At 45.1% G+C, this 25,269-nt stretch overlaps 1 protein-coding gene across 1 annotated transcript in view; it reads right to left on the minus strand.

The window, feature by feature from the left end:
* Positions 1-25,269, minus strand: part of Znf777 (zinc finger protein 777) — a 28,656-nt gene extending 3,387 nt beyond the window's left edge. The window contains 5 exon segments of the mRNA XM_028879632.2: positions 2,236-2,487; positions 15,319-15,432; positions 19,722-19,848; positions 20,964-21,821; positions 25,138-25,269. Of these exon segments, the coding sequence (XP_028735465.1) occupies positions 2,236-2,487; positions 15,319-15,432; positions 19,722-19,848; positions 20,964-21,821; positions 25,138-25,254 (1,468 nt within the window). The 5' untranslated portion in view covers positions 25,255-25,269.

Below are 25,269 nucleotides of genomic sequence, written 5' to 3' on the forward strand. Positions count from 1 at the left end.
GGCAACCCAGGGAACTACAGATGCAGGTCTCACTGTGCAGCCAGAACAAGGTGTTCTGAAAACACCAGCCTCACAGCTTCCTTCAGGCTCCAGAGGGCAGTGCCCCGCAATGCCCAACTGGTGCAGTCCCCTTACCTCCAAGCTTGGCTTGCCTCTATAGGATCTAAAAAAAGTCAGGTTCTATGGGGGCCCCTGAGAACCTAAGAACATCTCACTCATTCGAATTCTCCAGGTGCTTTTGTAGTCCGATCTTTGACATTTCCTAACCAGTTTTAATTGGAGAGGTTTTTTGGTTTGTGTTTGAGACAGGGTCTCTCTATGTAGCCCTGGATGCCTTGAACTCAAGAGTTTACCTGTCCCTGCCTCTTAAGGATTAAAGGTGTGTGCTACCATGCTCAGATTTTTTTTTTTTTTGAGAACATAATTACAACATTTCTTCCCTTTCTTTCCTCCCTCCACACCCTCATTTACCCCTCCTTGTTCTCTTTCCAAATTCATGGCCTCCTTTTTAGATGTTATTACACACACACACACACTCGTAAACATAGCCCACCATACATACATGCATGCATACATACATAATACACACACACACACACACACACACACACACACACACACACACACACTCCTAAGTATAACCTACTCAGTCTGCATAATGTTATTTGCATATATGTTTTCTGGGATGACCGTTTGGTGTACTAGATTTTGTTATTACCTTTTAAGTGTGTATCTGTGTGTGGGTGTTGGATCCCACTGGAGCTGGAATTGCAGGCAATTTTGAGTTGCCCAAAATGAGTGCTGGGAACTGTCCTCTTAACCACTGAGCTATGTCTCCAGTCTAGTTTTTGAATTCTAACAAAATCTTTGTAGAACATTTTATGCCTGTCTTTTGTACCTGAGCATAGCATGACCCTTTGGGGGGCGAATGACCCTTTTACAGGGGTCGCCTAAGACTACTGGAAAACACAGATATTTATTATGATACATAACAGTAGCAAAACTACACTCTATTGTATGGCTGGGGTCCCCACAGTGTGAAGGACTGTACTAAAGGGTCACAGCGTTGGCAGGTTGAGAACCGCTGCCCTGAAGCTTGGAACCTACAGTGTTTCATGAGTATGCTGAGTGAACCTCCACACCTGGCCTCTGTGCACTTACTTAAATCTAAGGAATTAGATCCTGACCACTTGACCAAGGACACCATGAGATTTTTATTAATTGAGACTATGCAAATTACAGCCAGATGTGGTGGTTCATGCTTGCACTCTCAGCACTTGGAAGGCTGAAGCAGGAGGAATTAAAAATAAGGCTAATCTAAACTACAACTGGAAGCCCTCAGTCTCAAAAACAAACAAGTAAAAACACAAACAGGCAACCAAACAGTGGGGCACCAGAAAAGCTGTGAGGAAGGACACTCCAGGGTCAGCACTGAATGCCCCTGCTACAACACAGCACTCCTGGGGAGAGCGAGGGAGGACACGGGGATTATGTAGTTACAGGCACTGTGACTAGTCGACCAGAGAAGGACAGGAGTCTCTCAGTCTCTCTCTCCCTCTCTCTCTTTAGAGCTTAAAAGGAAAACCCCAGGGCAGGCAAGCTGTAAATCTCAGCAGCTGCTCAGAGGAGACTGGAGAAACGAAGGAAAAAGCTATGCTGTGTGAGTTAGGCTGGCATGGAGGTCAGAGAGGCGCTCTAGACAAAGAGGAAAGAGAAAGCACACTCAGGCTCTGGCCAGCACAGGGGTGGGGGGTGAGGGGGGTAGGGGAGATGGACAGGAAAGGAAAGAGAAGAGTTAACCCTTTCTAGGTTAGGACTCAGAATGGCAGGCAGAGCCAGCAGACCCTTGTATTGGCTCACAAGGACTACCCACAGTTGTTTTTAAAACATGCTTTTCTTGCAGAGTGTGTTGGCACACGATTTCATTCCCAGCACCAGGAGGCTAGCCTGGGCTACTTAGTGAGACTCTTGGCTCAAAGACAGACACTACTACCCAAATAAAACAAAACCACCAAACTCCAAAGTCACAACGATGCTGAGATGAATGAGAAGGAAGTTGGAACTCTGCCACTACCTGGGTGACCTTGGACATGTTTCTGTCCTCATCTGCCTTTGAGTTCTTGTTTGAACCAATCTTGGGCAGAACAACTTCTTTCCTAGGCTGGGAGGTTTTATTAGGACCACTTGTGAGAGACAGGACCCTCCCTCTGCACCCCCCACTCCCCCGGAACTTACCCGTGCAGCCCCTCTGCTGCACCAGCATCTGCTTCAGCTCGCTGAACTCACTGGAGCCTTCGGTGGACTCCTCCAGTGTGTTCTCTGGCTCCTGCATGTCCAGGTCTGGCTGCTCTCCACACGGGTCACCCAGCTCTGAGTCCTGGAAGCCATGCTCCTCCACTTGTCCCATCAGCGGCTCTGGTGTCTCCAGACCTTCTGAGCCCTCATCGTTGGTCTGCACCTCGATCTTAATCACGATGCCATCGTGTGCTGAGGAAGGTGAGGACACACAGAGCCGTCATGCCACCTCCCCAGGTTTCTACAGTCCTAGCATTTACATTCCAACAGGTCTTTTTAAAGAGACCCTAAAAAATACAATAGAGTTAATGGTGAGCAGAAAGAATTTTCTGGACACTTTGTAGTCTTGAATGCTAATACAAATTGGAGTCAAGTTATAATAGATTAAAACTTTATTCTCTATAAATCCTAAGTTGTTTAGAAAATTATTTCACAGTCAAAACCCAGTTTCTCTCTTGCTGGTCCATTCACGCACCGAGGATCACAAAAAGGTCTCCTCACTTCTCAATCTGACCGGTTCTTACAGACTCCCAGAAGGACCTTCTCTTGGCCCGCGTAATTTCTCACACAGGTATAACTGTGAGAGGGGTGTTTGGGTTTTGTCTGTTTTTAGTTAGACAGACACCATCAGATAAAGGGCTGTAACATTTGTGTTTTCTTGCACAGATCTATATTAATTTCAGATGGGCTTTATAGATGTAGCATTATTCTACACAAATGGGAGCATAATACTCATTTTTGCTTTTCAGTGCAGTCTTTTTTTCCTATTAATTTCCTTTCTCCTCTCATTTCATCATTACGAAGATAACTCCTGTAATTAGCTATGGTTGCCTCTATGCTTATATAGTTACATTCATATCAATATACATACTTAATTTTATTCTTGGGTCACTGTTGGAGTTAAAATAAAACAGCCTCTTTTTCTCCTCTGTGATCAACTATCTTGTAGAAATTCCTTCAAGCTGATTTTCCACAGTGCTAAATAGTCTTTTAAACAATTCATATATCCCACCCTGTGGCACATACTATAATTTAGCAAGTTATTCCCCAATGGAAAAAACACTTTTGTCCTTATCTTTTGCTACAGTAAACAGCACTACAACAAACATCTGTTTATATCCCCAATTACAAAATAGTTGTTTCATTTCTATGGGACCACAGCATCCAAAGATGAAACATTGTTAATTTTGGCGGATCAACCAGATTGCTTCTCAGTAAGGCAATGGAAGCTCATCCTTCACTAGGCTGTGAAAGAGAACCTCTCCCCACATGCCGACACCCATATTTGCATATGCTCACTTTCCTCAAGTAAAGTACAAAGTGGCAACTTTGATTCTATTCTTTTCTGTTGTTGCTTCATTTTGTTTTTGTTTTCTGAAACAAGGTCTCACCCTGTAGCCCTGGCCGGTCTGGAAATCACTCTGTAGCCCAGGTTGGCCTGGAACTCGGATATGCCTGCCTCTGCCTCCCAGTGCTGGGACTAAAGGCACTAACATTAAAGGGCACCAACCAGGCTGATTTAACATTAAAGGGCACCAACAGCCCCGCTGATTCTGCTTCTTGGATGGGGAGGTTTAGATATGGTTTCCTTTTTCTATTGGTCCTTTAAAGTGATTTCGTGTAGGGAGTACCACCTAGTTCTAATTATTTTTAGATATAAGTTAGTGATGTATCCTAGTCTGAGAGGCAAGAGGATCAGGAGTTGAGTTAAAGCCGGGCGATGGTGGTGCACACCTTTAATCCCACTCAGGAGGCAGAGGCAGGTGGATCTCTGTGAGTTGGAGGCCAGCCTGGGCTACAGAGTGAGTTCCAGAAAAGGCGCAAAGCTACACAGAGAAACCCTGTCTTGGAGGGGAAAAAAAAGGCTATAAAAAAGAAAAAAAAAAAAAAAAGAGTTGAGTTAAGGGCTGCATGTGCTCTTAAGTGCTGAGCTGTCTCTCTAGCTCCTATTTCTCATTTCTGAGAGAGGCTCACGCTCAATTTTCCAGGCTGTCTTTGAACTCACTCCAGCCCAGCCAGGTCTTGAATTTGTAATTCTCCTGCCTCAGCCTCCCAAACTTCCAGTCCTGGTAGTCTGTGTATCTTTTGAGTATCATCTAAAGGAGTGTTTCTCAACCTTCCTAAAGCTGTGACCCTTTAATACAATTCCTCATGTTATGGTGACCCCAACCATAACATTATTTTTTGTTGCTACTGCATACCTGTAAGTTTGCTACTGTTATGAATTGTAATGTAAATATTTTGTAGAGGTTTGCTCCTGAGAACCACGGTTCTAAAGACTCACATGCAGTCAGTCTGGCTCCTATGTAATGGTATTGGGGGGCGGGCTTTAAAAGATGGGTAGATTGGGGGCATTGCTCTTGTGAAGGCAGTGATGCTGGCTAAGAACAAGTCCTGGGTTTCTCTTCCTCTCTTCTCCAGGATGCCATCTGCTGTGCTATGATGGAGCCAGAAGGACTCCTAAGAGTAATGAGGTGTTGGCGACAGGCTCTCGGCAGCCAAAACTGTAAGCTAAACACACTTGCTTTCTTTTCCAGTGTCAGGATCTCACTTTTCAGCTCAGGCTGGTTTGGAACTTATAGTACAGCCTAGGCAGATCTCAAATTAGCGTTGCAGGCAAGGATGACTTTGAACTCTAATTTTCCCAACCTCTACCTCCTAGTGAATGAGATTATAGATACACATCACAATGTCTACAACAAAATTGTTTTCTGTATAAATTCCCAATTTTGGGGTAGTTTGTTGGAGCAATACGAAACCGATTAACCTCACCCCTTCTCTAGCCTCTCCTCCCTCCTTTAACCATGTCCACCCTCTCTCCTTAATGCCGCCTGTCTTCATTGGGGGGGGGGCTGCTCACGAATTGTGCCTCTTTATCTGCCTCGAGTCCATAGTAAGTCATTACAGGCCCTCCAGAAACACGACTTCCCTAACCTGCATAAACTCCTGAAAGTAGTTTACTTGTCTACTCCCTAAAATAAAATTTCAAAACAGTCTCTTTGCACCTTTTGAATAAACCTATAGGTAAGCGGGGTCACTGCTATGATTGACCACTTGGGAGGCTGAGGCAGGATTGTCACAGCTGGAGACTAGTCTGGGATACAGTGAGACTGTCTAAAAAAGTTTCAACAAAAATATGATTTCTAGAGTAAACATTGAGACAGAAATAAGCTTTTTCCTCATCCCTCATTTAATGTCACCAATGGAATCTAAAAACTCCAGCAGCTTTAAATCGATCATTATTTGTTTAAAAAATACACAGCCAAGTTCTTCTTTGATAGCTGGGTTCTTTATACCCCATTCCTCTTCAACGTGAGCCTGTTTCCAATCCCACTTTGCCCATGGAATGTTATCCTAATAGAATGCACTTTCATGCTTAGGAGCCTTTTGATGATCACCTCATCTGCCACAAAAAATGTTCCTATAAATTGAAAGATAATCTTGCTTTCATCTCTAATAGTCACAAGGCTGGACATGTTCATTTCTTCCTGGTTGAAGTTATCCTTAGCAACAATTATGCAGAATGATAAACAGTTATCCAGCATAGAAAATAAAAAACTTTGAAAACAAATCTCTTATAAGGGTAAGTAGGAATTTTCCTCAATTAGTTCACTTACTAGAGAATGAACACATGTTCTTACTGTATAATTAGACAGATCAGAATCAGGTCTATTTTGTTTTTCATTTTTTAGAGACACAGGTATTAATGGGTGGGTTGGAAAATGCTCAGGTGAAAGTCACTTGATTCTTTGAACTTACCCTAAATTACATGCTACAAAAAGCATGGGGTTAACACATCATCAAAAAGTGTTCTTAGCCCAGCAGTGGTGGCGCACGCCTTTAATCCCAGCACTTGGGAGGCAGAACTAGGTGGATCTCTGTCAGTTCGAGGCCAGCCTGGTCTACAGAGTGAGTTCCAGGACAGGCACCAAAACTACACAGAGAAACCCTGTCTCAAAAAAACAAAAAACAAAACAGAACAAAAATGTTCTTAATGGCCATTGGCTGACAATTATGTTCTTTTAATTTTGTTATAAAGCTAAACCTAACGTGCAGTAGGGCTGTCAGACAGGTCCAAGAGCAATGCCTTCTGCACACATCTTCCACCAGTTTGGATCATTTGTGGTGACAGAGGGTTCAACTCAGAAGTGCTCCATGTAAGACTGGGACGGGGGGGCGGGGGGGGGGGGGTGTGCCCTCTCATTTCCTGTGGTCCTTGAGATGCAACCTGGGATCTCATGCAAGCCAGACATGTCTATTTTTGTTTAAGGTATTGTACCTATGTAGCTTGTTTAATTATGTAAAGTTTTAGTCCTTCAAAGCTATTTAGGATAATAAAGAAATGCAGGTTAATAGTCACCCATAACTATCAAACTTATAGTCATGTTAGATATATTTTCAATGTCATACATAGATATATTTAGATAGATAGGTGATCTTCAAATACTTCAAAGTTCTACTACAGAATATGGCATTTAAGATGTTTTAATAACATAAGGGTTTTTTTTTTGACAGTGAGACACGCCTGATCCCAGCAGCACCAATTTACTCCAAAGAAGATGATGGGCACTGAAGAAACTCCATATGGAGTTTGCTTTCTTTGTGGCAAAAGCTAGCCACTGGGCAAAGAAACTGCCCTTGCCTCAATTACTGACAGTATACTGTCCAAACTAGACCAGCAGGATGCAAAAGAAAGCAACTGCCAAACTTTGTCAAGACAAGATAGGACAGTCCTTCAAAATTCCCTGCTTCTCAGAAATGCCTGTCAGATATACTAGGCCTGTAGGCCAGGGTTGGATGCCTCAGCATTACAAAAGAACTTTGGGTGATTGTCCAGGCAGCCAGATGTCCCTGTCATTAGGTAACATCACATCTTTCTGGGGTCTTTGATGGAGTTAAAGACTAAATAATTAAACTTATAGTTTTCCTTAGTTATGATAAAAAGTAAATTAGATATAAAACTTTCAACTCATAAAGATAAGATACATAATGGGGTATTTTCTCTGATTTTGCCAAATACAAATGGACTGGATATTGTGAATATGATTCTTACTTGATAAATATTTTTGTTGTATATAGTTTTACTACGTTAAAGTTAAAGCCTTCCTTTTTAATTAAACAAAAAGGGGAAAATGCTGCGGAATAATCCGTTTGTACACTGTGAATATGCATTGCTATCATTGTTAATAAAGAGCTGACTAGTCAATAGCTAGCCAGGAAGAGGTTAGGCAGGAGAGCCAAACTGAGAGGATGCTGGGAGGAAGAAGGGTGGAGTCACAAGCCAGGTGAAGAAGCAGCAGATGAATATGACGTCATGAAAAAGGTACTGCTATGTGGTAGAGCACAGATAAAAAATATAGGTTAATTTAAAATGTAAGGGCTAGTTAGTAACAAGTCTAAGCTATCTACCAAGCATTTATAATTAATAAGTTCCTGTGTGGTTATTTGGGGAACTGGCTGGCCAGACAGAGCTGACTGGCAGGGCAGAAAACCCCGCCCACAGGTTCTCTCTTTAAACCACATGTGGGCTCAAGGATTAAGCTGCCAGTGTTCTTGCCCACTGAGCCATATTTTGGTCCCTGTGAGTCATTTTGGAAGTATTTTTGCAGTTTGTTTGTATTTGGTTACAAGATCTTCATTTAATCTGTGATTCTATATTCTCGCTAGCTGAGACTAGCTGTGTAGACCTGGGCTGGCCTCACCATTGTGGAGACTTTCCTGCCTCTGTGTCCCAACTATTGGGATGATAAGCATGTATCACTGCACCTGGCTGTAACTCTGTCATTTTTAATCTCTGTAATCACTTTTCGTAAAGACTGTTATGAAATGAGAAAAACTCTATCCTACAAACTGATTTTGAATATATAAAGGTTTTTTTTTTTTTTTTTTTTTTTGAGATAGGGTTTCTCTGTGTAGCTTTGCACCTTTCCTAGAACTCACTCTGTAGACCATGCTGACCTCAAACTCACAAAGATCCACCTGCCTCTGCTTCCTGTGCTGGGATTAAAGGCGTGCGCCACCACCGCCCAGCTTTAAAGGGTTACTTTTTGTTTGAGTTGAGGATCGAACCCAGGGCCTAGCTATACCACTGAACTAAATCCCCAACCCTAAAGGGTTACTTGTTAATGGAGCTTATGCAGTGTTATATTTGGAGAGGCTTAGTTAAAAACAAACAAACAAACAATTGTTTACTTTAGCATTTTTTGTTTGTTTTGTTCTCTAGGGCAAAAAGTTGTTTTAAGTTTCCAATATTTTCAGGGTTAGCCCCAGCCCTTTTCTACCTGCCTCTGCCACCCAAGTGCTGGGATTAAAGTGTGCACCACCAGGCCCTGCTCCTCTTTTTACTTTTGAGATAGTCGCTCACTAAGCTGTCCAGCTGGGCCTGTGAACTTTGGATCCAACTCTCTCATCTTCCTAATTAGCAGACATTATAGGCTTTTACCAGCTTTTAGGAAGCCCAAAGGCCTACGTTCTGTGTTCACAGTATTTACTGAATAAAATGGCCCAATATTCCTGTAGTTAATGATGTGAAACTCAGACACCATAAAGAAAATGACCAATTCATCTCAATAAATAAAAACTTAAAGTGGTTATACCAACACAAATATAAATATTAAATACAAAAATACTCCCCAAATTAGGGAAATGTTTTCATAGATAGGACAGACAATATCTTTGGTATGTTTGGCTTTTGAGAGAGAGGTCTCACTATGTAGTCCAGCCCGAGACTCCCAGAGACCTGCCTGCTTCAGCCTCTCACTGCTGGGTTAGGAGTTTGTCCAGTTTCCACCTCTTAAGTTTGCAAACAGCCACAACCAAGAATATCTCTGATATTTAAAATGTCTTTATAGCAGCACTTGGGAGGTGGAGGCGGTAGGATCAGGAGTTCAAGGCCAGCCTGGGGCTACATGAAACCCTGTCAACACTAACAAAATGCTTTTAGAAATCAATAATGAAAAGAAATAATTTCAAAGAGGAAAAGGAGTACAAGACAGCTCACAGAATCAGACACAAAGGCGAAACTTTATGTACATCACTCTGCGGAGAATTGAAGAAGGGCATCAAAATACTGTTTATAGCAGCGGTTCTCAACTTAGGGGCCTTGGTCAAACCACTCTTTCACAGGGGTCACATATCAGATATCCTGTGTATCAGGTATTTACATTATGATTCATAACAGAGCAAAATTACAGTTATGAAGTAGCAACAAAATAATTTTATGGTTGGGTCACACAACACAAGGAACTGTATTAAAGTGTCGAAGCATCATGAAGGTGGAGAAGCACTCACTGGCTCATATCCACAGCTCCTGCAAGTCACGCAAAGCTAAAAAATGACTACTGGACAGGGTGTATGGCATCACTTTCACACTTAGATGAAAGCAGACAGACTGAGGTAGTAGGGCATTTGCCAATATCTATTAAATGTTTAAGTGGGCATATCCTTTGACCTAGAAAATCCATTTCTAAAAGTTTCAGGCCATTGCAGAGATCTCCTTATAAGAGTCTTTACTGATGCACTAAAACTTGTGAGCCTCCTAAATGCATATCAACAGGAGAGTATGCAAATAGATTATGAACATTAGAATCTGCTATTAAAAGCAATCTTGATTTAAATAGTAAGACACGTGCTAATCCTCCTGCCTCTGCCTTCTGGAACTGAATGTAAACTGAATGTAAAAGTAAAGTGTAAACTACTTTGCCTGAGTCAGATACTTTACCAAAAAAAGCTGGCAAGTAATGTGCATCTGTATTATTTGAACTTGTTTTACAGTAGAATGCACTTACTATAATTTACAACAATGTGTAAGCATATCACAGAACACTGGAAAGAATAAAAAGGTGACTTAAGATTTTACTCTTGGGGTTGGGAATTTAGCTCAGTGGTAGAGCGCTTGCCTAGCAAGCACAAGGCTCTGGGTTCGGTCCTCAGCTCCAAAATAAATAAATAAATAAATAAATAAATTAAATAAAAATAAATAAATAAATTAATTAATTAAAAAAAATTTTACTCTTACCATCCCACCCCAACTTGCCTTTTCTTTTTGAGAACCACTGGTATAAACAGTATCTGGATGCTCTTCTTCAGTTCTCAGAAGACTGATGTGCATACAGTCTCTCTCACTTTGTGTCTGATTCTGCTAACTGTCCTGTAGACAGAGCCTCGGGTAGCCCAGGTTGGCCTCAAACTCACTTTGTAGCCAGGGATTCCAAGGATTCCTGTTTCTCACCTCATTACTCGACTCCTAAAAACACACCTGTATGGGCACTTCTTGAGCTGGTTAGACAGGACCATTCCCTCCAAACCTCTTGCCAGCCCCCAAACATCCCATGGTTTCGGTGAGCCTGATGTGGAGCCACAGTTGGCGAGCTCGTGTTTCCAGCTGGCTGCTTCCCCTGAGATGATCCCCTTTTCTTTTGCTTTGCTCACTGTTAATGGCCTCACAGTCAGCTCCAAATTCTCCTCAGGCCCCAAGCTATGTAATTCTATTCTCAAAGCATTCATATACATGTAGCATTTATTTAGTTTCATCTACTTGTAAAAATTCTAGAACCTTCTAGTGTACCCAGGATCTTTCACAGCTTCCCACAGCTTGTCCTCAGTTTTCTCTCCCATCTCTTTCTTCCTTTTTTTAATTTGTTGGAGGTAGTGGCAGGAGGGTCTGTGAGTTTGAGGACAGCCTGGTCTACACAGCGAGCACTAGGACAGCCAAGTCTACACAGACACCTTGTTTCAAACAAAACAGACAGACAACAACAATAAAAGAGCATTTTTTTCTTGCAGAGGACCTGGGTTCAATTCCCAGCCACCACATGGTGGCTCAAACTGTCAATAACTCCAGTTTCAGGGGACCCAATGCCCTCTTCTGACCTCCATGTACACTAGGCATGCATGTGGGGTGCACAGATTTACATTCAAGTAAAATACTCATAAAGTAAATAAAAATTATGCTAGGGAGATGGCTCAGTGGTTAAAGTGTTTGCTATATAAGCAACCACTCTGGATCCCCAGAACCTATGTAAAAACTGGTGGGGCACAGTGGCCCACCTATAATCCCAGTATAAGGAAGGCAGAGACAGGAATATCTGAACTAGCCATATCAGTGAGCTCTTGGTTCAACTGAGAGACCCTGCTTCAATACATACAGTGGAGGGCAATTGAGGAAGACTCTTTAAAACAAACAAAACAAAACAAAGGCTCAGAGGTTAAGAGCACTGGCTGCTGCTCTTCCAGAGGACCTGAGTTCAGTTTTCAGCAACCACATGGTGGCTCAGGACCATCTATAATAAGATCTGGTGCCCTCTTCTGGCATGCAGGCACATATGCAGGTGGAACACTGTGTGTACATAATAAATAAATAATCCTTAAAAAAAAGAAAGATTTACTTTTACGTATAATATGTTCTGTCTGCATGTATCCCTGCAAGCCAGAAGAGGGCACAAGATCTCAGTATAGATGGTTGTGAGCCACCATGTGGTTACTGGGGATTTGAACTCAGGACCTCTGGAAGAACAGCCAGTGCTTCTAACCTCTGAGCCATCTCTCCAGCCCAAGGAAGACTCTTGACATCATACACAGACATAGGAACCTGCACACACATGAACCCTTACACATACACATGTATGCACACTACACACACACACATACATAAAACAATTAAGATAAAACAAGACGTGTGTTCCTTCTGATCAACAGATTCCAGATCCCCAAATCTGCCAAGAGTTGGGGTTCTGCAATGACAGTTTGTACTTTTCAGACCAATCCAATCCTGTCTATACCATCAATACCTAATGTCCAAATGTCCCAATGTCCAACACCAACTGTCTTTAGTTCAGAACTCTGCTTCTAAGCTCCAGACTCTATTCAGCAGCTTTCTCCTTAGTGTCTTGCTGGGACATGTTCAAAAGTGAATTTTTATTGTTTCTCTTCATCCAGGCCTCATTGAGTTAGAGGTCAGGAATCATCCTTTGCACCCTCCACTCCCCTTACTCACACCCACCAGTCGCTAAGTTTTTCTTGGTCAACAGCTAATACATATCTTGCAAATAGCCACTGTTCCCACTGGGCTGTGCCAAGGGCTCTACATACGGCTATCTCCCAGCTTCCAGTATCTTCCCTTCAATTAGTTCTCCTAGGAGCAAGGAATCTAGTTGTTATTTAGGTCTCTACTAAAATTTCGTTGTTCCAAGATTTGTCTTCTTTATAAAATGTTTTTACTGTACATGTGTGTTGTGTACAGGTTCATGTGAAGGCCAGAGGACTTGTTGGAGATGGTTTTTTCCTTCTATCATGGGTATCCTGGGGATTGAACTCAGATGCTCAGGCTTGGCAGCAAACACCATGACCTGTTGAGACATCGTGCCAGTCTGTATGATGCCTTTTCTGACGCCCCAAGCTCAGCAAAATCTTCTGCTTTGTCTTGATTCTTTGGCTGCTTCTTGTCACAGCTGTATTATAGGATATGACTGTGGTTTTTCTGTTTTGTTTTAAAGATCTATATTACTTATGTGTACATCTGTGTACACAACATGGTATGTCATGCGCACATACCATGTTCATGAACAACTAGAGGAGGCCAGATGGCAGTGAATCTCCTAGGGCTGAAATAACAGGCAGTTGTGAACCATCTGATGTGGGTGCTGGGAACTGAACGTGGTCCTCTGCAAGAGCTGTACATGCTAATGGCTGAGTCATCTCTCCAGTCCAGTGACTGTTTTCACATAGTGTAGATGTGGTTGCTAAAACTGGCCTTCCTACTGGTGTCGGCCTAAGTGAGAGCAAGGACCTCTTGGGTACCCAGCCATGGACAAAGTACCCGATATAAAAAAAACCTGATGAGCTAAATAATAAACAAACAAGTGAATCTTATGGTATAAAAATTCTTCATAATATGATGTCAGAGGCGACAGAAAGTGTACCATGTTATGATATACGTAGTATGTTTTAAACTATATTTTAGATTCTGTTCAATGTTAGACTCTCTCAAATGACTTTATTAGGTTAAATGTATTAATATTTTTAAAATGTTTAAAACAGGGGCTAAAGAGATGGCACTGACTGCTCTTCCAGAGGACCCAGGTTCAATTCCCAACACCCACATGACAGCTTACAACGGTCTGTAACTCCAGTTCCAGAGGACCCAACACCCATGGCAAAACACCAACACACATAAAATATAAAAATTTAAAAAAATGTTTAAGACAAATGAGAATTCACATTTCTGCCATGCCTTCTGGTTTGTTTTGCATTTGCAGGCTGTGAGTACACAGGGAAGGGAACAAATGGATGGACACGCAGATGGATGACATGGACACAACTAATCTGAGTACTTCCAGCTAAGTGCAAATATCTGATTTTTCTCTGGATCTCTTAGGGACCCAAAGCACTGAATGAATTTACTGAGACAGCTCATAAAATTGTCATTCTTGATACATGTGGAACTAAGAAAGTTCTCAGTTTTCTAGATGCCCCTGCTTGGTCTACCTTTGGATCTGGTTGAGGCTCGCTCTGTTACCTTCTTGCTAGGAAGAAGACACTGGGCAGATTACCCAGGTTTGTGGAAGGGCAGACACCAACATTTCTCCAGTAGCAATTGTCTTTAGCTAAATATTCCGTGTCACCTGCCCTCCCCACTGATGTCAGCTCCCAGGGCTGGGAAGGAGACGTGCGAACGACACAGGAGGCCTCCCACGAGGCCACTGCTTCTGCAGCTCAGGCCCTGGACTAAACCCAGCTCAGCGCAAAGTGGGCCAGGCCATTTGTCTTTCACTCGAACCCTATTCAATGGGAGGCCCATCTGGGATGCAGATGGCAAAAGGAGACAGGGAAAGAGGTGGATGCTACCAGTGCCGCCCCTGGCCTCAAAACCAGTGGGGGCAGCAGCCATATTTCAGGGTTTTGGCCACGAAGCATCTCTGCCAATTCTTGCTTTAAGCCCCCCTGCCTGAGTTCTTCCATACAGAATCTCTCTATTCCCACCCAATTCTTGTTTTCAGACTTTCCTCTAACCAAAGTGTATCCCTAGACCAACTCCTCAACCTCATCTACTTTCAAATTCATCTATTTTTATCTGTGGTACTGAGTTGGGGCGAGCCTCACCCCTCCATCTGATGTTGGGCATCGAGTGCATGGGCCAGGCAGCCATGGCCTGATCCCTCTGAGATTGGAAGCCCAGACAAACCTTCCCCGCCTTGGGTTGTTTCTGAGCTAATGCAGTCTTCAAATCAATGACACTAATCCTAACAAAGCTGTCTGTTGGTCACCAACAGTTCCCCAGCAGGATACTCTCCTTTCTGCAGTCAATAGGACCCCCAATGCTGTTCTAGTCGTCGCCTTTTTTCTTTCTTTCATTTTTTTTGAGACAGGGTTTTCCTGTGTTGCTAGCTCTGCCTGTCCTGTAACTCACTCTGTAGCCCAGGCTGGCCTCGAACCCAGAGATCTACCTGCCTCTGCCTCCCTAGTGCTGGGATTAAAGGCGTGCGCCACCACTGCCTGGCTGATGTTGTTATGCTTGATTGTTACATTCACCACAAAGGACAAGGGGATGTTTCTACTGCAAATCTGAGGCAAGTGACTCAAGTCCAAAGGAAAATCCCAAGCACAGCCTACAAAACTGATGCACCAGGATACCACTCACAGTGAATGTGTGTAGGCTACAGCCTAGTAAAGTCCACGCCTGCCCTCTATTAAGGCAGAGACATGCCCTTCTGTGGGAAATCTAGGAGGTATGAGCATAGGAATACCTTCTCTATGATTCTTCCTGCAAAAAGTATGGCAAGAATGGATCATGTCAAAAAAACAAAAAACAAAAAACAAACAAAACAAAAAACCTCCAAGACAATGAACTCTATGCATTCCTACTTATCAGCTACCTGTGCTACTGGTACCCCAAGAGGACATCTACCTGCAGGCCTCCTCCTTCTTATACAGCTTGCTCAGGTCCTGTCTTGACTGTGGCACTCTAGACTGGAGCTATTGAAAGACCCAGGATGCAGGGCCCTGGGACATCCATTTGCCACTCACCAGCACTGGGGTCTGTGGGCGTCTCACCCTCCTCAGAGTCCTCTTGCTCCTGCATGGCTGGCCTTTCTCCACGCTCCATCTGTGACATGAGGTCTGGTTTGGATATTGCATAGTCTGGGCAGAAGGAAGGAAAGAAAATATTCTGTGGTATGAGGTGGTACTGTATGCTGTAAAGGTGTTATCTGTGGGGATGTGACTGGAACAGCCCCTCTGCCAGGGACTGCAATGCTGGGATATAAACAGGAAGTATTCAGCCTCCTTCTTCAGGACCCGTGTGCACATGTGTCTCACGCTGCTCACAGGGAATGAAGCTTGCCCAGGAGCTTCAGACAAAACCGAAATTGGATGAAGTAAAAACTAATCCTGATAAAGTATAAAATTCATAAAACAAAATACTGGTAGAGTGAGTTCCTCGTATGAAAAGGGCTGCCAGTCGTGATGGCTCATGCCTCTAATACCAGCACTTGGGAGCTGGAGACAGAACTGCTGTGAGTCTGATGGCGGCTGGGCCACAGAGGGAGATCCTGTTCCAAAACCACAGAATAAGAGGCCAGATATGGTGGCACACACCCTTATTCTCAGCACTGGGGAGACAGAGGTAGGCAGATTTCTGTGGATTCAAGGTCAACCTGGGCTACACTGTGAATTTCAGGCAGGCCAAGGATACATAGTGAGAGCCTGTCTCCGACAGAAAAAGAAAAAAGTTTGGCAGGCATGTAGCTCAGTGGTAGAACATGTGCTTAACATGTATGAGACCCTAAGTTCAATCTTCAATACTCCTCAAGAAGTTTAAAATTATTTTGAAATAAAAGGATGAAGAAACATGGAAGAAATATTAGAAACATAGATATTACCACATATAGCAAATGGTTAATATTCATAATTATATAGAAGCAACCTTTATAATCAGTGAAAATAAGGGCAGAAGTATGAATAGGTAATTCACAGGAGACATACAAATGACCAGCAATTATATAAAAAAAAGATGCACAAGTTCACTAATCATCAAAGAAATACATTCAAATAAAAATAGTATCATTTTTTTTTCATCTATCCAAGGGACAAATATTTGCCTATATTAAGTACTTGGAATAGAGAAGGATCAGGTGTTCAAGGTCAGAACATCTGAGGCTAGTCTGGGTTACATGATCTTGTCTCAGAAAACAAAACAAAACATGACAGAGATTCAAAACAGAAGAAACCAGGGTGTGGAGAAATGGCATTCTCATGTGCTGCTGCAGACAAGACACTGGTTCCTTGTCAGAGGCTCCTCGGTAGAGCATCCTCTACCCCACAGGCCACTTCACATCTGCACTGCCAATCACTGGGTCACTGCACACATGCACAGGGCCGTTTCTCACAACAGCAGTGAGAGACAGAAGCACCATGGCCCAGCCGCAATACAGTCAAAAGCCAGAGTTCAGAGGCCCAGAGAGGGCTCAGGGCTTAAGAGCATTTGCTCTTGCAGAGGACCGCGGTTAGGTACCCAGCACCCACATGGCGGCTCACAAATCACCTGTAACTCTAGTTCTAGGGGACCGAATGCCTTCTTCTGGTTTCCATGGGCACCAGGCATGCATGTGGTACACATGCTAACATGCAGGCAAAACACTCATACATATTTTTTTAAAAAAGCCGAAGTTCACCTGGAAACTGTACTTTCTTTCCAAGGATTGTGGCCTACAGGTGCGATAAGGAAAGCTGTCTAATATGAGGTCGCCTCTGTGCAAACTCCACACTCCATGTGTAATGGGGCACACACTGTGCATATGTTTACACACGCACAGAAAAGATGAAAGGACAGGATCTAAAGGGGGCCTGGTGGCCTCCTCTGTGGGTTAGTGGTTGCTCTTTATTATGTAATTGTAAATTGTTAACTTTTTATAATTGTGTCTGTATTTTAAAAAACACAAATTTTTAAGAAGAGTAATGTTAGCCTATGGAAAGTATGTCTAAAATTACCTATTTTAGCATGAATCAAAGTTTGTTTTTTAGCCGGGCGGTGGTGGCGCACGCCTTTAATCCCAGCACTCGGGAGGCAGAGGCAGGCGGATCTCTGTGAGTTCGAGGCCAGCTTGGTCTCCAAAGCGAGTTCCAGGAAAGGTGCAAAGCTACACAGAGAAACCCTGTCTTGAAAAAAAAAAAAAAAAAAAAAAAAAAGTTTGTTTTTTAAAAAAGGATTTTTTTTTAAACTTAAATGTTTTTGAGATTTTTACTTTATGTCTACAGGCATTTTTGCCTAAATGTATGTCTGTCCAACACTGTACAGTGCTTATAGAGGCAAGAGGGCATCAGATTCTTTGGGACTGAAGTTACAAATGGTTGTGAGCTACCATCTGGGTGCTGGGAACCAAATCCAGGTCCTCTGGAAGAGCAGCCAATGCTTTTAAATGCTGAGCGCTCTCTCCAATCCCATATTCATTCATTCATTCATTCATTCATTCATTCATTCATATTTTATGTGTGTTAGTGTTTGCCTGCATGTCTGCATGTGCACCACCTGTGTGCCTCATACCCACAGAGACCACAGGAGGGTACTGGAGTTACAGACAGTTGCCATGTAGGTGCTGGGAACCAAACTGAGGTCTTCTGCAAGAGCAGCAAGTGCCCTTAACTGCTGAGGCATCTCTAGCACCCAAATCCAAGTTTCTGTCCAACAGTATACTCAACATTCACACCTTTCTCGTACTTGTGTTTCAGGGAGGCGGGGTATGCAGGTGTGCTCACCTGTGTGCATACATGGAAGCCAGAGTTTTACATCAGGTGCCTTCTCTTTACTCTTCCTCCTCATTTTCTGAGATAGGATCTCTCACTGAACCTGAATCTGTTTTGACCAGACAGGCTAGACAGTAAAGCTCCAGGCACCTCCAGCTGTAACTGGAGTTACAGACACACACCACTGTGCTGGCCTTTATGTGAGTGGTGGCAATCTTAACTCAGGTTTCCTATGCTTCATAGCAAGCTCTTTATCCACTGAGACCCTCAGCTTTTTCTTTTATCTATGTCAAAAAATCCTACACATGAGAGAAAAGAAAGAAAGAAAGAAAGAAAGTCCATCTTTCCATTTTTTTTGTCCTTTCATGTTTTTAATGAAAACAAGAATCAACAGACCTTGGTATAAAACAGTCTTCTATGAGACTGTGACTTCCTAATGGGGACCAGGACCCTGGGGCCATCTGGCCTTAGTAGCGACAGTGTCCAGCTGTGTGAGTAAGAAAACTAGATCTCTAATCCTGTCCTCAGTCCCTCACTACTGTTATTCCTAGAAGCATTTCACACCCTGCTGACACACAGTAGGCCCTCAGTACATCTGTATTCCTCTAGTTACTTTCCTTTTACTAATAATTCACTAGATAATGAATTTCATAAGCAGGATGCAGGGGGAAACACTCTATGGTGGCCCACCAACGGCTAGCCAGCTTTCCCCTGCAGCCCAAGCGCCCTATAGTCTCTACAAATTGACTGTTCCAGCTTGTTCCATATTAACATACAAGAGTATGTGGGAAGTTTGTTTTTTGTTTGTTTTTTTTTCATTTATATCACTCTTTTTAAAAGAAAAAAATATCTTATTTTTAATTACATATGTATGTATGTTTGTGTACATGTGATTCCAGGTGCCTACAAAGTTCAGAAGAGAAGTGTTGGATCCTCTGGAGCTGGGGTTACAGGCAGTTGTAGGCTACCTGATGTGTGTGCTGAGAACTTTTAACCACTGAACAATCTCTAGCCCATTTGTGGTACTCTTTAGAATTCTGTTTGGAGGGCCAGGAGATGGTACAGTTGGTAAAGTACCTGCTCTGTACGAATGGGAACCCGGCTTTGATCCCCAGCACCCAGCACACTAGGTGTAGTGGTGACCATCTGTGACCCTAGTGCTGGCTGGAGAGGAGTGGGAGGGGAAGGGAGCAGGTAGGTCCCAGACACACTCTGGCCAGCCAGCCTAGTCAGGTGAACTAGTTCAGTGACAGGCCTCACCTAAAACACTAACGAGGAGAACAGAGGAAACATTTGACATCGACCTCTGGCCTCCACACACACACAGGTATGCACCACACTGGGTACACACACAACGGGTAAGATTCTAGTGTGGTAGTGCATGTCTATAATCTCAACACCAGGAAGTGGAGGCAGCAGGACTGGGAATTCAGGGTCAGCCTGGGCTAAACTCTCGACAGTAAGATCCTGTTAAACCCATCATGTGCATGGCTGTGCCTTTCTATAACCCCAGCACTAGGGAGCCAGAGGCTGGAGGATCTCAGCGAGCTTGAGGCCAGCAGAGTCTACACAGCCAGCCAGGGGAGCCCTACCTCAAAACAAAACAACACACAAAACCAAACCCAAACAAGTACCTCCACCAATCAACCAAATAAAACTGAAACCAAACCAAATGTTTGCCTACTTACCCATGGAGACCAGAGACTCATAGTTGCCTCTCATTACATTCTTGTAGAGCTCCTTCTGCCACTCGGAGAGGTTTCCCCATTCCTGCTCCGAGAAATGGACGGCAACATCATCAAATGTGACAGGGACCTGAAACCAAGCAACCGGGTCAGCAAGGCCCAAAGAGCTAACACCACAGACTGTTAAACCTAACCCCCTTCCTAAGGACCGGAGAGGGAAGGCCTTCCTCCCCTGCACTTGCTCAGGGGGCTTTCCTAAAAACCGGCTGAAATCTGGCCACATTCCTGGCCAAGGGGTGGAGGACTCATCTCGTCCAGGCCCTTCCTACTTTAAGACGTGTAGCACCAGTAGCAGCAGGGAACGGGCTGGAAATGCACTCTTAGGCCTCACCCTGGACCTTCAGAGACCAGGACGCCTTTAGTGAGACCCTAGAAGTCTAATGTACAACAGCCTCCAAGAGGTGTTGGCTTACTCACTCAGTCTGGAACAAAAAGAAACAAAAAAGGTTCTTTAGAACCTTCTGGAAAATAAGATTAAAGCCTGTTTCTTGGTTCCTTAAGGATACATCCTGAAATTAGTTTTATTGGCATTAAAGATTTATAAGTAAATTGAAAAAAAAAGTTAGACAGTACAAAACCTCTAACAGTTAAACTATATTCTTCTCCCTGTCCAGTCTGATGGTAAACCATTAAGCACTGCTCATTGGTACAATTATCCCTTGGTACCTGCAAAGGATTGGTTCCAGAATCTCAGGATACCAAAGTCTGCAGATGCTGAAGTCTTTATATATAATGGCACAATATCTGCATAAAAACTATAAAAAAACTCCAGCACTTTAAATCACCCCTTGATGGCATGCGATGCTGCCTCAATGTGAATGCTGGGTACAGCTGTTATAATCTATCATTCAGGGGACAGACGTATTAACCCAGAGTGGGCAGAAATCAGCATGCGGAACCAGAGCGTGTGAGGGCAGACTGACAGGAGGACAGGCTCACACACTGTCTCAGGCTCCGGGAAGGGCTTGATGGACTCCTTTCTAAGTGGACTCATACACCAATCTGTGCTTTTAACAACAGCAGAAATAATTTGCTCTTGGTGAAGTAATACTGGACGTCAGATCCTTACTTCTTGTTTTTCCTTTTCCAATCATCACTTTCCTTTTCTTTCAACTGAACTACATCCCTAAGCCGTGTTCCCCTGTAGATGGTTTCCTTGGGAAGACCCCAGTGGAGTGGGTGTACCTTGGGAACTTCTCCATTGCTGCCTGGGGGCAGCCGCAGGATCCAGAAATTCCTGTTTTTCAGCAGATTCTCCATGTTCTCCAGCCGACGCTGCAGCAGCCCATACTCCTGCAGCAGGGTCCCCAGGACAACCCACTTGCTCTCCAGATGGTTTGCAAACTCCACAGCCGTTCTCTCGCAGTCTGCTATCTTCTTCTCATTTGTCCCTGTCCTGCCCTCCAGGGTCAGTAGCCGCATGGCCTGGGCCTCCAGTTTCCTCTCCACCGCTTGGACGGCAGCCCACACAGCCAAGCGAGTGATCTCTGCAGTGGGCAGTGGCTGTTCCTTCTGGGCTGTAGAAGAGGTATGGAAGGGAGTGTCCTTTTGCAAAGTGGGACTTTGGAGCAGGGCATCCATGTCAGTCTCGGGAACTGTGGGTGACAGAGTCAGCGAGTCTTTCTCAGGAACTTCAGGAGAGTGGGGTGGAGCTTCCTGATGGTGGGTGGAGTGGGAAAGGAGAGGGGTCCCCTGACCAGCAGCTGAAGGAGAGTACTGGGTTTCTTCTTGGGAAGCCAGGGATCCCTGGTGGTGTGCGTCTTGCTCAGAGGTGGCAGGATACAGGAGTGAAGGTCCCTTCTGGAGAACATGTGACATCTGGCCAGAAGTCTCTTGCTTCGGAGTACTGTCGGACTGGGGCAGGGCACCTTGCCGAGGGGCAGTGGGAGACAAAGAAGGAATTTCTTTGGGGGGAAGAACGCAAGAAGGGAACACAGTTTCTCTGGGGAGTCCAGCAGGGGCCTGATGCACAGACTCTTTGTGTGGACCCCTGGAGAATGAAAGAGGTGATGAATGTCCGTCCTCCATGTCCAGCTGCTGGACCTGTGTTCAAGGAGAGAAGGAAAGACAGCATTGAAGGTCACAGTCTCCAGCTGGCTAAACAAATCCAAGAGACAAGCAGTCATGCTAAAAGGCCCTCAGTTTTTGTAACAATAAGACACATTCCAAGGAAGCACATTTCTTCTGATAGTGGCACTGATGTAGACATCAATGATAAAGCTATTAGGAACAACGCATAAGAGATGGCTCTGCCACCTTCTGTTTTCCACAGAGCCATCTTTCCCTCCAAACACGCTTCAGACATGATGGATGGTGTGCAGGCGGGGAAGGATACCGGGAAGAACTCAGCTCGTGGCTCCATCAATACCTACTGCTGCCCTTTCCACCACAGCCTGCTCCTGTGACTGCTGCCCTTGTCTGTCTGCAAAGCTCTGCAGAGCTGGATGGGCTTGGGGCATGGCGACTGGCTTCTGCTCCAAGTAAAGGACACGGAGACATGGCGACGGTAATGCGGACAATTCAGCCTCCTAGGACCCTCCGTTTCCTAGGCCGAGGGTCCACCGGGGCAGGCGTACACTGCTGGGCCCCCTCACTGTGGTTCTTGAGGTAGGGTTAAGGGGGAAGGCAGGCCTGCAGTGACTGACGCCAGGCAGGCATCACACTAGTTTTGAGAGTGTGGTAAGAGTGGGGGGACCACAGGCAGAATAAAGGTAAGTTTCCTTCTGGCACTCTGATCCCCATCTTGCCACATCCACGTTAAAAATCTTGAACCACTAGGGATGTGAAGCCATGCTCTTCTGTGGGTGCCTAGTTCACTTACCTAGCCATTCAATACCTTTACTGGATCTAAATGGAATTTTTCTAACCATTTTTGTTCTTTTCTTCATAATATTCCTTCAAAGAACTTGTTCAGCTTCTATGTTCTCTGTAAGAGTGTTCTGTAAGGTACTTAAAACTTGCTTTCTTCACTTGAAAATTAGCATATCCCTTGTGACCAGTCTTATAGTATATGCTCAGTAAATGCCTGTCCAATGAGTCAACTGTATACTGATAGTTAAAGAGATCATCCAGGTAAGTGACGAGGTTCCTTTCGCCATCTTTTAGACCTGTCTAAACCCACACCATGCCTTCCACAGCTGTCTTTCTTACATCTGCTCACTGATTCACGCACAGATAACTTCACTAAAGTAGCATTCTACTTTTAAGCCAAGGACTGAAGACTTTGAGACCTTGTCCAGCAAAAGATCTTTGAGAAAGCATGATCCATAGCTCTGTTATATGGGAGCTCATTAGCCGAGTAAATATTTAGGATTTATTATGTGACATAAACTGTGTCAGAGCATTTTAAAGGATCATCTCACGTGCACCTCACAAAACCTGATGAAATAGGCACTACTAGTACCATCCACCTTTAGCCTATGAAAACACTGGAAACAGGAGAGGCTGCATATGCTTTGCCTCAGGTCACATAGACTGGAGGCTTCAGAGTCTATAGGTGACCTCCAGGCCTCAATTATAGACAGAGGAAGCTGACAGGTGTGAGACAAGTCAGAGGCTTGGTGATTTAACAGACCTGTGGGAGGCTTACCACATGCAATCATGTTGGAATAGAAGGTCCTGTCCCTAAAGACACCCCCGATTATGGTGGTGTTAAGAGCCCCTAGAAAGCCCATCGCAAGGGATGAGTTTTCCTCAAAATACACACAGATGCCTAATTCTGCAAACACCGAGAGTTCAAAGACCCCTTAACTCTCAACCCTTCACTGTTGAGTTGGTAGCAAGACTAGACAGCTCCCTTAGGTGGAAGCCCTCTCTCGGGGTAAAGGCACGACAGAGCCAACACAATAGGTGCATTAAGACTGTCTACCTGTGGGGTATTTGCCTACAATTAGTAGGAAGAAGGAAAAAACACCTGGAAGGCAGGTTAGCTTCCCAATAACACAGGGTTTTTAACTCAAACAAGAAAAAATGCTACAGTAAATAAAGCTAGCAGGGCAAGACATCTTTATTAGACAGTTGAATCAGCTCAAAGGAAAATAGTAATTTTTGTTTTCTCCATTTAGGGATTTGGAGTACTGGAAAGGGGTGAAGGGTCATAAGATGTGTCCCTTTCCCTATCTACTACTTAAGTCCTGACACAATGTCATCAGTCCCAGTAAACCTGTGGCTTGATCTTACCCTTAAGCAAAGATCTAAAACGAATAAGCTCAAATTCTCAAACTGCTAACAGAGAGGAAGGCTAGAAACCCCTCTGCGCCACATTTCATAGATGATTCTACCTGTCTCTTTCTCCCTCCTCGTATGATCAGAGAATGGGGGCCCCAGGATCCAAGCCAATGTGCTAGAAAAATGCGTAACAAAACACATCTGACTTCCTACAAAAAGATGTGCCATTTTCTTACATGACCCAGGATGGTTCACCCAGAATTACATGCCATATCATGAAAGGGTTCTGGAGACCTAAGCCCGGAGGTAGGCATGTTTAAAAAAAAAAATCATTTTATTTCACAGGAGTTTTGTTATTGTTATTGTAAGAACTGCGAGGCTTTTTAGAAAGCCATCTATCCCATCTCTTCCTGTACACAGGCTCAAAGGCACGGACTTCCATGCAGCAAACCTGCCGAGCACAGCCAGGGTGTCTCAGAGAGCACGTTGAGTGGGAGGGCGTTTAATTATTGAATGGCCCTCTGAAGAGGTACGTCAACCTCTTGGGTGCTCACTCGCCGGACCCCATCCATCCGTACCCCAAGTTTGACTCGGGGTCCTCCCGATGCAGAGGTTGTGGGTCACAGGGCTCCCCACACCAGAGACGCTGGCTGGGCTGGGCGCTGCCCGGCCTTCCCCTCCTCCCCCGACGGGCCGCAGCCAGTGCTCGGCCAGCCCAGGCCGCCCACCCCGGTGAAGCCGCCGCCAGCGCCGCCCCCTCCCCGTCCAGGCCCGCAGCACGCCCGGCAGGCCTCAATGGGGCTACGGGCACCCAGCCCGGGCCGACTCTCTACGTGACCTTGGGGCAGGCAGGGCAGGTCGCCGCCGGGTGTCCGTGCCTCAGTGTCTCCGCTCTGCGAAATGGGAGAGCCGCGTCAGCGCCGCGCCCAGGCCGGGAGCCGCTCCGCGGGGCCGAGCTCTGCGGAAAACGTGCCGCCGGCCACCCCGACGGACGCAGCGCCGGCTCCGCAGCGAGGGAGCGAGCGCGCCGCCCGCGCCCCACCTCGGGCCGCGTGTCCGGGCGCCGTGCGGCCGCGCAGCCTCGCACGGACGGCCGCCGCTCCCGCCCGCCCCGGCCGGCCTCCCCCCCAGGGGGCGCGCGAGCCCGCCAGGGCGCCCCCTCCCCGCTAACGTCGCCGCGCCCGGCCCTTACCGAGACCCCAGGCCGGGCCGCCGAGCCCGGAGCACGCAGGCAGTCCCCCGAGCCCCGAGGCCGCGCGTCCGTGCGCGCGCGGGCTGCCCTCCCCGGAGCCGGGGCCGCCTCGGCCATGGCCCTGCGCCGCCC

The sequence above is a fragment of the Peromyscus leucopus genome, chromosome 3 (genome assembly GCF_004664715.2).
Source record: "Peromyscus leucopus breed LL Stock chromosome 3, UCI_PerLeu_2.1, whole genome shotgun sequence".
Classification (NCBI taxonomy): domain Eukaryota; kingdom Metazoa; phylum Chordata; class Mammalia; order Rodentia; family Cricetidae; genus Peromyscus; species Peromyscus leucopus.